This window comes from Carassius auratus, chromosome 14 (assembly GCF_003368295.1).
Source record: "Carassius auratus strain Wakin chromosome 14, ASM336829v1, whole genome shotgun sequence".
Lineage (NCBI taxonomy): Eukaryota > Metazoa > Chordata > Actinopteri > Cypriniformes > Cyprinidae > Carassius > Carassius auratus.
Window position 1 is genome coordinate 32023849 of NC_039256.1, and position 15491 is coordinate 32039339.

At 35.4% G+C, this 15491-nt stretch overlaps 2 protein-coding genes across 4 annotated transcripts in view; one reads left to right on the forward strand and one right to left on the reverse strand.

The window, feature by feature from the left end:
• The window catches only part of LOC113114360 (uncharacterized), a 575280-nt gene that overhangs the window by 336634 nt on the left and 223155 nt on the right, over positions 1-15491 (reverse strand). The window lies entirely within an intron of this gene.
• Positions 1-15491, forward strand: part of LOC113114368 (putative methyltransferase NSUN7) — a 31842-nt gene that overhangs the window by 10634 nt on the left and 5717 nt on the right. For both annotated transcript variants that reach the window (XM_026281283.1, XM_026281284.1), the window contains exons 4-10: positions 1646-1782; positions 2686-2838; positions 6647-6830; positions 6909-7167; positions 8622-8765; positions 8849-8950; positions 14865-14985. In XM_026281283.1, coding sequence (XP_026137068.1) covers positions 1646-1782; positions 2686-2838; positions 6647-6830; positions 6909-7167; positions 8622-8765; positions 8849-8950; positions 14865-14985 — 1100 coding nt within the window. The remainder of the gene's footprint in view (positions 1-1645; positions 1783-2685; positions 2839-6646; positions 6831-6908; positions 7168-8621; positions 8766-8848; positions 8951-14864; positions 14986-15491) is intronic.

Here is a 15491-nt window from a genome sequence, read left to right on the forward strand (position 1 = left end):
GTGAATGAAACAAAGATTAAAAGAGAACGTATTGCATGAAAAGACTAATTCAGGCTTTCTACTTAATTCAATGTGTTACTTGCTGTTTCTTTTATTATATGTGGAATTTATTAGCAAACAAATACATATATATATATATATATATATGTGTGTGTGTGTGTGTGTGTGTGTGTGTGTGTGTGTCTCAGATATTTATTCTAATATTCTTTATGAAAAATAGAAATCTAAAGAAAGTCAAATCAGTCACTAGTTAGAGATCAAAATAAATGCTGCTCTGATCAGACGATAATTGAGTTCATATTGAAATCTGTTACACTTTACTATAAGGTTTTATTTGTTAGCATTAAAACCCCAAAAACTAATATAGAAACTACAAAACCATAACAAAATGACTTAATCTAATAAAATAAAAAAACTAATTCAAAATAAAAACTGTAATTTTGAAAGTATCTGGGTGACACTGAGATAACACAGAAAACAAAACACACTCACACTGACACCAGAAAGACTGTAAACAGCCAGTGTTCGTTTTAATTTATCTAATTTATTATTATTTTTAACCAGCTTTAAAATATATATATTTTTGTTTGTTTGTTTGTTTACAGTTACATGTTTAACTGTAGTATCTGGTCACAGTTTGGGCCATTGTGAGATGCATCTAGAAAAATATCTTATTTTGCTCCCATTTTATCTCAGTGCTGTCTCAAAGAAACAACTGAGATATTATTTAGATCTGAGATGAAAACTGAGAGTGTGTGCTTCCTGCGTGTATTGATCAGATAGAGTCTGAGTTCCCTCTCAGTGTGTGTGTGTGTGTGTGTGTGTGTGTGTGTGTGTGTGTGTGTGTGCATGTGCGTGTGTGTGTGTGTGTGTGTCTTTGTGTGTGTGTGTGTGTGTGTGTGTCTGTGTGTGTGTATGTGCGTGTGTGTGTGTGTGTGCGTGTGTGTGCGTGTGTGTGTGTGTGTGTGTGTGTGTGTGCGTGTGTGTGTGTGTGTGTGTGTATGCATGTGCGTGTGCGTGTGTGTGTGTGTGTATGCATGTGCGTGTGTGTGTGTGTGTGTGTGTATGCATGTGCGTGTGTGTGTGTGTGTGTGTGTGTGTGTGTCCTGCTCTCTCATGGGTCTCAGTTGTTAGGTCAGTAGTGCTGAACCCGTCAGAGACACAGTTACTCAGAGACAGCAGAGGAATCTCAGGGTGTGAGTCTGACCTTCACTGAGAGCAGAGTGAACCTCCAGCTGCTGCTCGTGATTACACTTCAGAAGAGACACAAGCAGAGGAAACTGTCAGGAGACACTTCTGAACCCAGAGCTGAACTCTGAGACACACATACTAACACTTCAACATTAAGTGGAAAATATAAAACTAAAAACTAATTCAAAATATTGTCAAATACTATAATGTTATCTCAATTATATTAAAAATAGCACAAAACGATTGATGACAAGAAGTTGTAAACAACCAGTCAAATTATGTTATATTTTTTTAAAATAAACAAATGCATTTTTAAACCTTCATTTTGAAAACTTTGATAGATTCAGAAGTGACCAGTTTGTTTAGTCATGTATTATCAGTTTAACCAGTAATCTTTATGAGCAGGTTGTTTATGTTGTATTATAAAGAAGAGCCGCTCTGTCTCTGTCTGCAGCCACTCCACAGCATGAGTCTGGTGACCGTCATGCTCAATGACTTAATGGACAGGAAGTTCCTCCCACGTCCACCAGCGGCCAATCAGGAGGAGGAGGAAGTGAAGGCCGTGCAGGAAGTGGAGGCGTGTCTTCTCAGGTGTATAATAATAATAATACATAATACTATAAAAATACTAAACTAATATTTTATTATTGAAATATTGTTATTAATCCCGCTCCCTCCCAAATAACTGTTGTTTAATTTTTGACTTAAGTGTAATAAATAATAAAATAAAAATAATAATTTGAAAAATCCACCAATGAGGTCAGAAAAATAAACTTAATTTAAAGGAAAAGCAAGTTGTTGTTTTTTCTGACCCCAAAGGCAGATTTTAGTTCACTTGATTTTAATAAATTTTTCAAAAAACAAGACTATAAATTTGAAGTTATTCTGCATTTAAAAATATTTAGATATTTTATTGAAAAATGAGACAATACAAAAGAAAATATTTTAGATTTGTTTTTTGTATTTTCTTTTTTTTTGCAGTAGTTTATAAATATACTGAAGAAAAAAATATAAAAAAATTAATCATGTTTAATTTGATTAATCAATACTACCAGTTTTTGTTGATTTAAAAAGAAAAGTTTTATAAACCGACAGCTTTGTTATAATTACAGCATTATTATTTTTTTTCAGATGCTTTCACACATTTTTTTAAACTATACACTTTTTTTTACTTTACACAAAAAATCATCTCTTGCAAAATAAAGTACTGCGTTCAAAATATCACAAACTCATCTTAACAACGAACTTGCCATAATATTAATTAATGTCAGATGTATGTGTGCTAATAGAGAATTGTGTTTTACAAAAAGTGCTTTATGAAAATTTAAAACGGAGTCAAAAATGAATGCAAATGCAAATTAAGCATTTTTATGTATGAGATGATAACTGAATGAAAGATGAAGTGTAATGAGATTATGAGTCTGTGTGGCATAACACAGTTTGACGAGTCTGGCGTTGATGTGAACTCTCACACATGCTGTCGGTGTTTGACAGGTTCAGGACGAAGCTGGTGGCGTCTCTGGCTCGATGTCGAATCAAACACGAGCTGCTGACGCTGGAGAACATGGTTCCAGAGCAGATCAGACACAGAGAGGAGAGAGCCACGCTGCTGCCGCTGTACGGCTGGATCAACTCGCTCCGCAGCAGGTCACAACTAACACCTACACTTACTATCACAGCTCATCTTCCTACACTAACACTTACTATCACAGCTCATCTTCCTACACTAACACTTACTATCACAGCTCATCTTCCTTAACTAACACTTACTATCACAGCTCATCTTTCTACACCTAAACTTACTCTCACAGCTCATCTTCCTACACTAACACTTACTATCACAGCTCATCTTCCTACACTAACACTTACTATCACAGCTCATCTTCCTAGACTAACACTTACTATCACAGCTCATCTTCCTTAACTAACACTTACTATCACAGCTCATCTTTCTACACCTAAACTTACTGTCACAGCTCATCTTCCTACACTAACAATTACTATCACAGGTCATCTTCCTAGACTAACACTTACTATCACAGCTCATCTTTCTGCACCTACACTTACTATCACAGCTCATCTTCCTAAACTAACACTTACTATCACAGCTCATCTTCCTACACCAACACTTACTATCACAGCTCATCTTCCTAAACTAACACTCACTATCACAGCTCATCTTCCTACACCAACACTTACTATCACAGCTCATCCTTCCTAGACTAACACTTACTATCACAGCTCATCTCCTACACAAACACTTACTACCACAGCTCATATTCCTACACTATCACAGCTCATATTCCTAGACTAACACTTACTATCACAGCTCATCTTCCTACACTAACACTTACTATCACAGCTCATCTTCCTACACTTACACTTACTATCACAGCTCATCTTCCTACACTTACACTTACTATCACAGCTCATCTTCCTAGACTAACACTTACTACCACAGCTCATCTTCCTACACTAACACTTATTATCACAGCTCATCTTCCTTCACTAACACTTACTATCACAGCTCATCTTCCTAGACTAACACTTACTATCACAGCTCATCTTCCTACACCAACACTTACTACCACAGCTCATCTTCCTACACTAACACTTACTATCCACAGCTCATCTTCCTACACTAACACTTACTATCACAGCTCATCTTCCTACACTAACACTTACTATCACAGCTCATCTTCCTACACCTACACTTACTATCACAGCTCATCTTCCTACACAAACACTTACTATCACAGCTCATTTTCCTAGACTAACACTTACTATTACAGCTCATCTTCCCTACACAAACACTTACTATCACAGCTCATCTTCCTACACTAACACTTACTATCACAGCTCATCTTCCTAAACTAACACTTACTATCACAGCTCATCTTCCTACACCAACACTTACTATCACAGCTCATCTTCCTAAACTAACACTTACTATCACAGCTCATCTTTCTGCACCTACACTTACTATCACAGCTCATCTTCCTAAACTAACACTTACTATCACAGCTCATCTTCCTAGACTAACACTTACTATTACAGCTCATCTTCCTACACAAACACTTACTATCACAGCTCATCTTCCTACACTAACACTTACTATCACAGCTCATCTTCCTAAACTAACACTTACTATCACAGCTCATCTTCCTACACCAACACTTACTATCACAGCTCATCTTCCTAAACTAACACTTACTATCACAGCTCATCTTTCTGCACCTACACTTACTATCACAGCTCATCTTCCTAGACTAACACTTACTATCACAGCTCATCTTCCTAGACTAACACTTACTATCACAGCTCATCTTCCTAGACTAACACTTACTATCACAGCTCATCTTCCTACACCAACACTTACTATCACAGCTCATCTTCCTACACCAACACTTACTATCACAGCTCATCTTCCTAAACTAACACTTACTATCACAGCTCATCTTCCTACACAAACACTTACTACCACAGCTCATATTCCTACACTATCACAGCTCATATTCCTAGACTAACACTTACTATCACTGCTCATCTTCCTACACCTACACTTACTATCACAGCTCATCTTCCTACACTAACACTTACTATCACAGCTCATCTTCCAGACTAACACTTACTATCACAGCTCATCTTCCTACACTAACACTTACTATCACAGCTCATCTTCCTAGACTAACACTTACTATCACAGCTCATCTTCCTACACTAACACTTATTATCACAGCTCATCTTCCTTCACTAACACTTACTATCACAGCTCATCTTCCTAGACTAACACTTACTATCACAGCTCATCTTCCTACACTAACACTTACTATCACAGCTCATCTTCCTACACAAACACCTACTACCACAGCTCATCTTCCTACACTAACACTTACTATCACAGCTCATCTTCCTACACTAACACTTACTATCACAGCTCATCTTCCTACACTAACACTTACTATCACAGCTCATCTTCCTACACTAACACTTACTATCACAGCTCATCTTCCTACACCTACACTTACTATCACAGCTCATCTTCCTACACAAACACTTACTATCACAGCTCATGATCCTACACTAACACCTACTATCACAGCTCATCTTCCTACACAAACATTTACTCTCACAGCTCATCTTCCTAGACTAACACTTACTATCACAGCTCATGATCCTACACTAACACTTACTATCACAGCTCATTTTCCTACACAAACACTTACTATCACAGCTCATCTTTCTACACATTCTGTTTGCACTTGTCGTTTTAGTCATTTCGATTTGTTTTAATCTGAATTAAACTGTACGAAAATGAGAGATGGGCTTTATATTTATGTTACTATAGCTGAGTTCCTGTTTATTTTATTTCATGCAACATGCAACAATTTTTTTTTCTTGTTTTAGTTTTAGTTCATTATAACTATATTTGGTGAAAAAATTATGTTCTTCCTCAGTATTTTGGTCTTGTTTTCTAGTATATGTCTAAAAATGCTTAAATTAAGATGCATTCATTTTACTTAAGCCTTGTTTTCTAAGTTTATTATATATATATATATATATATATATATATATATATATATATATATATATATATATAATATTGCACTTTTTTCATATAGCAGTTCTTTTAAATAAAAGTGCGCAATACATTACTTTTGAATTCTTTATTTAATGCATTACTTTTATTGTGTTATTTTTCACCATAAATAATTAAATGTTTTTACGCATAATGTGATTAATCGCTATAAAATCATTAATTTAATTGAAATTTAAAAAATGTTATCATTGTCCCACACAAATATATCATATATAATAATACATAATATATGTATATTTATTGTACTGTATATGATGATACATGTACATATTACGTATTTTGTATTATAATTTTAAATTGTATTTGCATAATAATAATTAATATAATGTACATATATTAAATATTATATTCTGTGTTATTGTAGAAAACAAGACTTAATATCTTCAGTAAATGTATCCTGATTTAAAAAGGTGCAGATGTTTGTTCTGGGACACAAGAGGAAGTGATTTGTGGGATGCCCAGAAACACACGCTGCTGTGTTCATCTCTGTTCCTTGTATTGCTGTATGATTTTCCACTGAAATCATTTATTGTTTATGATGCAGAAAGATGAGAATGTGTTTGTGTGCTTGTGATTTATGGTTCAGATGTGGCATTATTCTGGTTTTTCCCTGTTTAACCTCCATTCTGGGCTGACCAGCCTTATTTCACACTGTGTGTGTGTGTGTGTGTGTGTGTGAGAGAGATCTCCAGTGCTAGTGATTGGATCTGTCAACAACTCAAAATTTACAGCCACTCGCACACACACACACACACACACTGATTTCTCCTCTCCATCGCGTTGCTCTTGTCTTACATTTGACACTTAATTTCAACATATGTGTGTGTGTGTCTGTGTGTGTCTGTGTGTGTGTAGTTTGGAGGAGGTCAGCGAGGTGTTACACACATCAGGTTTTTCCTGCGTTAAATCTGTCGGGCAGCTGGAAGGACGGACCTTCTGTAAGGACCTGCACTGCCGCGATCTGCTTGTGTTTCCCAGCAGTGTGAAGAACGATCTGATCAACAGCAGATTACTGAGTGACGGCAGACTCATCATACAGGTGTGTGTGTGTGTGTTTGTGTGTGCGTGTGTGATAGGTTGTGCTCTCTCTGACAGTGTGTGTTGTGTGTGTGTGTAGGATAAGTCGTGCTGTGTTGGCCCCTGGGCTCTGTGGCCCCTGCTGGCCGGCGGTGGAGACGTCCTGATGAGCGGTTGTTTCTCTGCGCAGACGGTCGCACACGTGTCTGCTGTGGCTGCGTCTGCACACACACAGACTGAAACACACACGTCTCAGTCAGATGCTCGCGGTCGGAGCGCAGTGATTGTGTGTTTGGGAGACGGAGCGCAGACACACACAGAGGAACTGCAGAACACACTCACCAAACTGAGCTGCAAGAGTAAGAGCTGACATATACAGCACATACAGCTGCGTGTGTTTACATATCTATATATGAAAGATAATTCAGAGCTTAATCATAATTTCCCGTACAAAAAGAGCATTTATGAAACATTCAGTATTATATTATACTATTATATATAAGTATTTATAATTAGTTTTAATATTAAATTAGTATTATACTTATAAATAGATAATAAATAATTTATAATATAAACATATACAAAAAGAAAAGCTTTAAATGGTAATTGCTGCATTTTTTTTCCCTAAAAGTGAATTTAAACATCACAACACTATTGTTGTGTGTTTGTAAAAATATATAACAAAAAAAAAAAAAACACACAAAACATACAACATAAACATACAAAAAGCAGATTTAGACATCACAGCAAAATGTGCAGTAGTAATGATGGGTAAATATTCAAAATTAATGAAAATTCATTATATAGAAAGAGCGAGGTATTATATATTAATATAAATACACAACATTATAATTTGCAGTATAAAAGATAGATACATATTTCCTTTTATAGTCTTCTGAAGGTAAACAATGCACCGTTATGCTCTTAATAACAGGAGGAAACGCTGAGATTATTTGAGTTTCCACACAAGTTTCATCTAACTGATATATCTCTTATTATATGATATGGCTCTTATGATTAATTTTTTTTGTTGTTGCTGGGGATATCTGCTAAATGAATAAATGTGAAGATAATGTAAATGCTGTGCGTTCCTGTTTTGCTGTAATGTAAGCAGAAGCAGGTGCAGGGCTTTGGTTCCCAGGGAAGGCAGGAACTGATTAAAATGTATGTATGGACTGCTGTTTAAGTTGCTTTACATAAACGTTTCTGCTGAATGCATGAATGTAAATGCACAAATGAGCTCCTCCAGGACCGTGAAAGAGAGACACTGGTGAAGGTTTGACTCAAACATGTGTGTGACCTTGGTATATTTCTGTGGTAAAAATGCTAATTCACGTCTCTTGGGGTCTGAATCAGGAGAAATGACTCCCTTCGGGGATGTTCTCTAAGACGACAAGACAATTATGTCTTTATAACAAAAATGTTTTTAATTTTTAATTGTGATTACTGATATATTTTGATTTCATCTACATCATATCAGTATATCTATATCAGGGTATTATAGTTAAGTAAATCTGAAACTAAAATCAAAACCATAAAAGATAAAAAGAACAATTTGGTTGCTTGAAATCAATGTAACTTCAAATATATATATACATATATATGAAAATTTAAAGCACATAAAAGTTCAATGCTAATTTAGCTTATAAAAATTATTTATAGTGTTTATAGTGTACAGTAGGAAAGATAGATAAATATTATTTATTGAAGTACATGTTTGTGGTGATGGTGGGATGCTGGTTAGTCCTTGGTTAGAAAATAGAGGTCAGAGAGGTTGATTTTATTAGAAGATAAAGTAACGTGTGTTTTTCAGATGTGAAGCTGCTTCCAGATTCTCTGGAGTCTCTGGACGTCTCTGACGTGCGTCTGCAGAAGATCAGTGTGGTGTTTCTGATGCCGGCGTGTTCCCTGTCCGCCATCAGCAACCCTGTCGATTACATAATGCAGGAGAACAGAGGTGCACACACACACACACACACACACACACTGAACACTCTCTCTGAGCATCAGTCACATGTGATTGTTCTGGACCCGTTTCAGACCCGCGGCTCATGCTGGATCTGTCCCAGGGTTCAGTCTCTCCAGAGAAAATCCAGATGCTCGTGTGCCAGCAGAGGAAAGTCCTGCAGCGCGCCGTCCAGTGTGAGTGTGTGTGTGTGTGTGTGTGTGTGAGAGAGAGAGAGAGTGAGTGTGTGTGTGTGTTTCACTCTATCTTACCTAATGAGTTCAGACACAATTAAATGATGATCTTAAATCGTAAATCTGGATGAGCTACAAAATATTACACTAAATAACTATTCTACCTTAATATCTCAAAAAATAAAGTCATTTTTTGACTAACATACTAATTTGCTTACAATACGATACATCCATTATATAAATCACTTAATTCACTTAATGAGGTCTTTTCGCCTGTGACATCCATCTTATTTTCAATAATGCTTTATTTATTTGTAAATGTCTTTATCAAACAAAACCAACCAACATTGAAATCTTATTCTAGAACTAAGTTGAATGACATATAAAACTGTTTCTAGAACACAACCAACATTTATATCTCTTTGATTAAACAATCGAAACTGACCAACAATGAAATCTGTTAATCAAACACAACCTGAGGCATTTAAATCTCTGAACTGAACAACATTTGAACCTCTCTAGAATAAAACGAATCATTTTCTTTAACAAAACCGAATGACATTTAGATCTCTTACTCAAACCGAATTGTCCAACATTGAAATCTGTTAATCAAACAAAACCAAACAATATATAAATCTCTTTCTAGAAAAAAAACTGAATGTCAAGCTGAAGAACCCAAGTGCGTTTTTTTTTTTACTAAGTAGAATCCATAATCCAAACAAATCCAAGCAAAGGTCTGTTACAAAATGACGGGCACGCGCACTTCACTCAGAAAGTGACGTGCGCTGATAGTTTAAGGTTTAAATGTTCTTTGTCCCTTACTCTCTTTCATTAACAAACATTATCACCATTTGCTAAGTAAATAGTTTATTTGTTTTGTTCTTAAAATGATGGCAAATATATATATATATATATATATATATATATATATATATATATATATATATATATATATATATATATATATATATATATATATATTCATGCAATATTTTAACTTGCTTGATGAATTATAAGTGTATTTCCCAAATAATAGGCTGTTCAAATGGTATCTTAATAATAATAATACATATAGTGCAATACTATTAAAAGTTATAAGACCAGCTGGCCATGTCACTACAACGTCCCCAATGGGACTAACTAGCGACGTCTTTTGAGGATGTACACACAACGTTTCTGGGAAGTTAGCCGAGATTCCCAAAAAATTTAACTTTACCACGACCTCCTAACAACGTCGTGTGTTTGCTGGGAGCGGGATCGCGAATAATTTGAATCAGTTCGGGAGTTCGTAGCGGGTTCGCAAATCATTTGAGTCAGTTTGGGGATCCCAAATCATTTGAATCAGTTCGGGAGTTCGGAGCGGGATCGCGAATCATTTGAGTCTGTTTGGGAATCGCAAATCATTTGAATCAGTTCGGGAGTTCGGAGCGGGATCCATTTGAGTCAGTTTGGGAGTTCGGAGCGGGATCCATTTGAGTCAGTTTGGGGATCGCAATCATTTGAATCAGTTCGGGAGTTCGGAGCGGGATTGCGAATCATTTGAGTCAGTTTGGGAATCGCAAATCATTTGAATCAGTTCGGGAGTTCGGAGCGGGATCGCGAATCATTAGAGTCAGTTTGGGAATCGCAAATCATTTGAATCCGTTCGGGAGTTCGGAGCGGGATCCATTTGAGTCAGTTTGGGAGTTCGGAGCGGGATCCATTTGAGTCAGTTTGGGGATCGCAAATCATTTGAATCAGTTCGGGAGTTCGGAGCGGGATCGCGAATCGTTTGAGTCAGTTTGGGGATCGCAAATCATTTGAATCAGTTCGGGAGTTCGGAGCGGGATCGCGAATCATTAGAGTCAGTTTGGGAATCGCAAATCATTTGAATCAGTTCGGGAGTTCGGAGCGGGATTGCGAATCATTTGAGTCAGTTTGGGGATCGCAAATCATTTGAATCAGTTCGGGAGTTCGGAGCGGGATCGCGAATCATTTCAGTAAGTTTGGGGATCGCAAATCATTTGAATCAGTTCGGGAGTTCGGAGCAGGATCGCGAATCATTTGAGTCAATTTGGGGATCGCGAATCATTTGAGACAGTTCGGGAGTTCAAATCATTTGAATCATCATAGCTGTATATGGATAGGCATTTTTAACTAATTTAGTAGCTAGTTCTAATTATGTTTTCCAAGCGTGTTTAGGTGTGATATGTAAACTCGTACTTTTTGTTGTAATGATGTGCCTTTTAACAGTATCAAGTATATTCAAAAACTAACCAAATCATGCCTAAAAAGTGCACGCATCTAGGCTAATGTAAAGTTACATGATGAAGTCATACTAGTGCATGTGTGCGTTTTGAGTGCGTTCTTTCACTGCATTATTCGGTATATTCAAACGTGAATTCATGTGTCACAAAATTTAAGATATGGGGGTTAGAAAATGTATACCGTATATTTATATCATTTTATGTAGTTAATCAATATCACACAAAGAGTGCCATTTCAGTTTTTCTCCAAAAATCATTATGATTAAAATGTGATATTAAGTTACTACAAAAAAATAATTTAATTACAAATACAAAATGTTGCAGAATAATGTAATATATGAATGAATAATAGCCTAAAGAACCTTTGTGCCAAAAGGGTTCTTTCTTGTCATTATAGAACCTTTTTAGCATAAAAGGTTATTTGGAGTTGAGTAAAGAACCCTATGGTTCTATATAGAACCCCAATGAACCCTTTATTCTAAGAGTGTGTTGTCATAACGTTCACCTTGGAGATTGAAAATGTTTCTTTTTTGAGACCCCAGGAGCCCAAATTCAGACCCAGAAAAATAAAACCCACAGAAGAGGTGGGAGTTCAAAGGAGGAATCTTTATATTACCAAACTGCAGGGAGAGGAAGAGTAGATATAAGTCATGGTCTTCGTTTTCGGATGCTTCATTCAAATTGTATTTCCATTGTAAATAAATATGTATCAATTCAAAAGTTTAGGATCAGTGGTAAGGACAATCATTGGTTTTCAGACAGTCTATCAGAGCTAATCTGTTTGAGAAATAAAATGTGGGCATTATAAGTACATCTCCAGCACATGCTTCTGCCCACTTGCTTCTCAAAATAGCCGAATCGCGTTTCCAGGAGGGCAGCGTGAGCTAAGCTGGTCTCGAATCACAGCACAGGAACCACTGGCACAATCACAACTCATTACGTATTTCTGAAGGAGGGACTTTATAGAACAAGGAAGTCGTCAGCCCGTTTTTATGACAGTGAAAACAGCGGTATACAGATAGGTGAATTGTGTGAAAAATACTGTTTTTTTTTTTTACACGTGAAACATGAACACATGTTATATTGCATACTGTAAACACAATCAAAGCTTAAAAAACGCAAGAAAATCGAGACCTTTAAGAAGTTATTTACGATGATTTTTAAGAAGATTCTTTTCAAGAATTTGAATTCTTCTTAGGCTTTGTCTTTTGAACAATCTTAAGAGAAAAGATAAAAACATTCTTAAGAAGATTTTTTGGGGAATACAAATATTTATTCTTAAGTTAGAAAATAAGAAGAAATTGGCAGAATTTTATTCTTAACAATGCTTTGTGAATCCAACCCCTGCTGTTTGTAAGTTTGTGTTTCTGTTCATGTAAAGTCAAGTCTTTGTTTGGATGTTTGGATTTCACCTTGTTTAAATAAACTGTGCTTGGATTCATCATCACAACTCAACTTCAGTGGACATTTGTTACAAAAACAAAACCAATCGACATTAAAATATCTTTCTAGAACAAAACCGAACGACATTTAAATATCTCTTTCTAAAACAAAACCGAACGACCTTTAAATATCTTTTTCTAGAACAAAACCGAATGACTTTTAAATATATCTTTCTAGAATAAATCCGAATGACATTTAAATATATCTTGCTAGAAAGAAAAAAAGAATTAAGGGAAAAAAACATAAGAGCTTTCTGTAAATAATGTTTTTTTATGATAATTTTCTGAGATCAGATTTTTCTGAATGAATATTCTGTTAATGTTACAGATTTTTCATGACTTTGAGAGAACCTTGCCAGAATGTTTTAAAAGTTACAAAATTAGCAAAAACCGAACGTCCTTTAAATATCTCTTTCTAGAACAAAACCGAACGACCTTTAAATATATCTTTCTATAACAAAACCGAATTACCTTAAATTTCTCTTGCTAGAACAAAACCGAACGACCTTTAAATATATCTTTCTATAACAAAACCGAATTACCTTAAATTTCTCTTTCTAGAACAAAACTGAACAACATTTATATATCTTTCTAAAAAAAACTGAACAACATTTTAATATCTCTTTCTAAAACAAAACCGAACGACCTTTAAATATCTCTTTCTAAAACAAAACCGAATGACCTTTAAATATCTCTTTCTAAAACAAAACCGAATGACCTTTAAATATCTCTTTCTAAAACAAAACCGAACGACCTTTAAATATCTCTTTCTAAAACAAAACCGAATGACCTTTAAATATCTCTTTCTAAAACAAAACCGAACGACCTTTAAATATCTCTTTCTAAAACAAAACCGAACGACCTTTAAATATCTCTTTCTAAAACAAAACCGAATGACCTTTAAATATCTCTTTCTAAAACAAAACCGAACGACCTTTAAATATCTCTTTCTAAAACAAAACTAAATGACATTTATATCTCTTTCTAAAACAAAACCGAACGACCTTTAAATATCTCTTTCTAAAACAAAACTAAATGACATTTATATCTCTTTCTAAAACAAAACCGAACGACCTTTAAATATCTCTTTCTAAAACAAAACCGAACAACCTTTAAATATCTCTTTCTAGAACAAAACCGAACAACCTTTAAATATCTCTTTCTAGAACAAAACCGAACAACCTTTAAATATCTCTTTCTAAAACAAAACCGAACGACCTTTAAATATCTCTTTCTAAAACAAAACCGAACAACCTTTAAATATCTCTTTCTAGAACAAAACCGAACAACCTTTAAATATCTCTTTCTAGAACAAAACCGAACAACCTTTAAATATCTCTTTCTAAAACAAAAACCGAACGACCTTTAAATATCTCTTTCTAAAACAAAACCGAACAACCTTTAAATATCTCTTTCCAGAACAAAACCGAGCAACCTTTAAATATATCTTGCTAAAACAACACCGAACAACAATTTTATCTCTTTCTAAAACAAAACCGAACGACATTTTAATAACTCTTGCTTGAATAAAACCGAACAACATTTAAATATCTCTTTCTAGAACAAAACCGAACGACCTTTAAATATCTCTTGCTAGGAAGAAAAAAAAGAATTAAGGAAAAAATAAACATTATGAGAGCTTTCTGTAAATAATGTTTTTGTGCTAATTTTGAGATCAGATTGCTCTGAATGAATATTCTTTTAACATTACAGATTTTTCATGACTGTGAGAGAACCTTGCCAGAATGTTAGCCAAATTTTTGTAACATTTGTCAATTTTCGATCATGAACTGTGGTACTTGGTGGAAACAAATTTATTAAAAATAAGTAATTTAAACATTGTGGTTTACTCAGTTTTGTATCATGCCTTAACCCTTTGTCTTACAGCTTATTCCTGTAACACCACAGATCTGAACGAGTTCTAGAGAGCTAGAGCTGATCCAGAGCATTGAGTGATTTGAAAAAGCCTCCCTGTATCGACGTTCATCATTTCTGTGATGATTTGTGTCTTTATTGATCCAATGTGCATGTGTGAGTGTGTGAGATCCATTCATCAGCAGTTATCGAGGGTGAAGACGTTGCGGTCCCTCCCTGCAGATTCCCGTTAAAACAGCGTTAATTAACGGCTGGCGTGAATCGATTGTAGACCGTCAGTGAACAGACAGCCATGGTTCTCTGCAGTGTGTTAACAATCATTTAGCTCATGCCTGTGTGTGTGTGTGTGTGTAGTTCCTCAGGTGCGGGCGGTGCTTTACTCCACCTGTTCTGTTCACCCAGAGGAAAACGAGGAAGTGCTGATGACGGTTCTCTCACAAACACAGGAGAGTCACTCCACAGCGGCGCCCTACAGGTGTGTGTGTGTGTGTGTGTGTGTGTGTGTGTGTGTGTGTGTGTGTGTGTGTGTGTGTGTGTGTGTGTGTGTGTGTGTGTGTGAATGAGTGAACTTACATCTCGAAGGTGCTGTCTCGTGATCGCTAAAACATTTTTCTTTGTACTTGAAAATGAAAAGGGAATCGAGTAATAATGATAAAATACATTTCAGTTTGGTTCTTTGTAGGCAAAAACAGTTTTTCTTTTTTTTCTAATTTTAGAGTGGCATAGTCTCCTTTCTGAAAGTTAACTAGCTGAAATAAAAGGATGGTTAGTAATGGTCGGTTTATTATGAAAGTGCATTTTGCTATTAAGCTAAGAAATATCAATAACATCAAATAAATCACAAATAATTGACCTTTTTATATGTGTGTGTGTGTGTGTGTGTGTGTATGTATATATATGAATATATTTCTATTAATTAAATGTTTTTACTTGTATTTATGTAAAATGTATGTTATGAATATTTTATATATAAATACACAG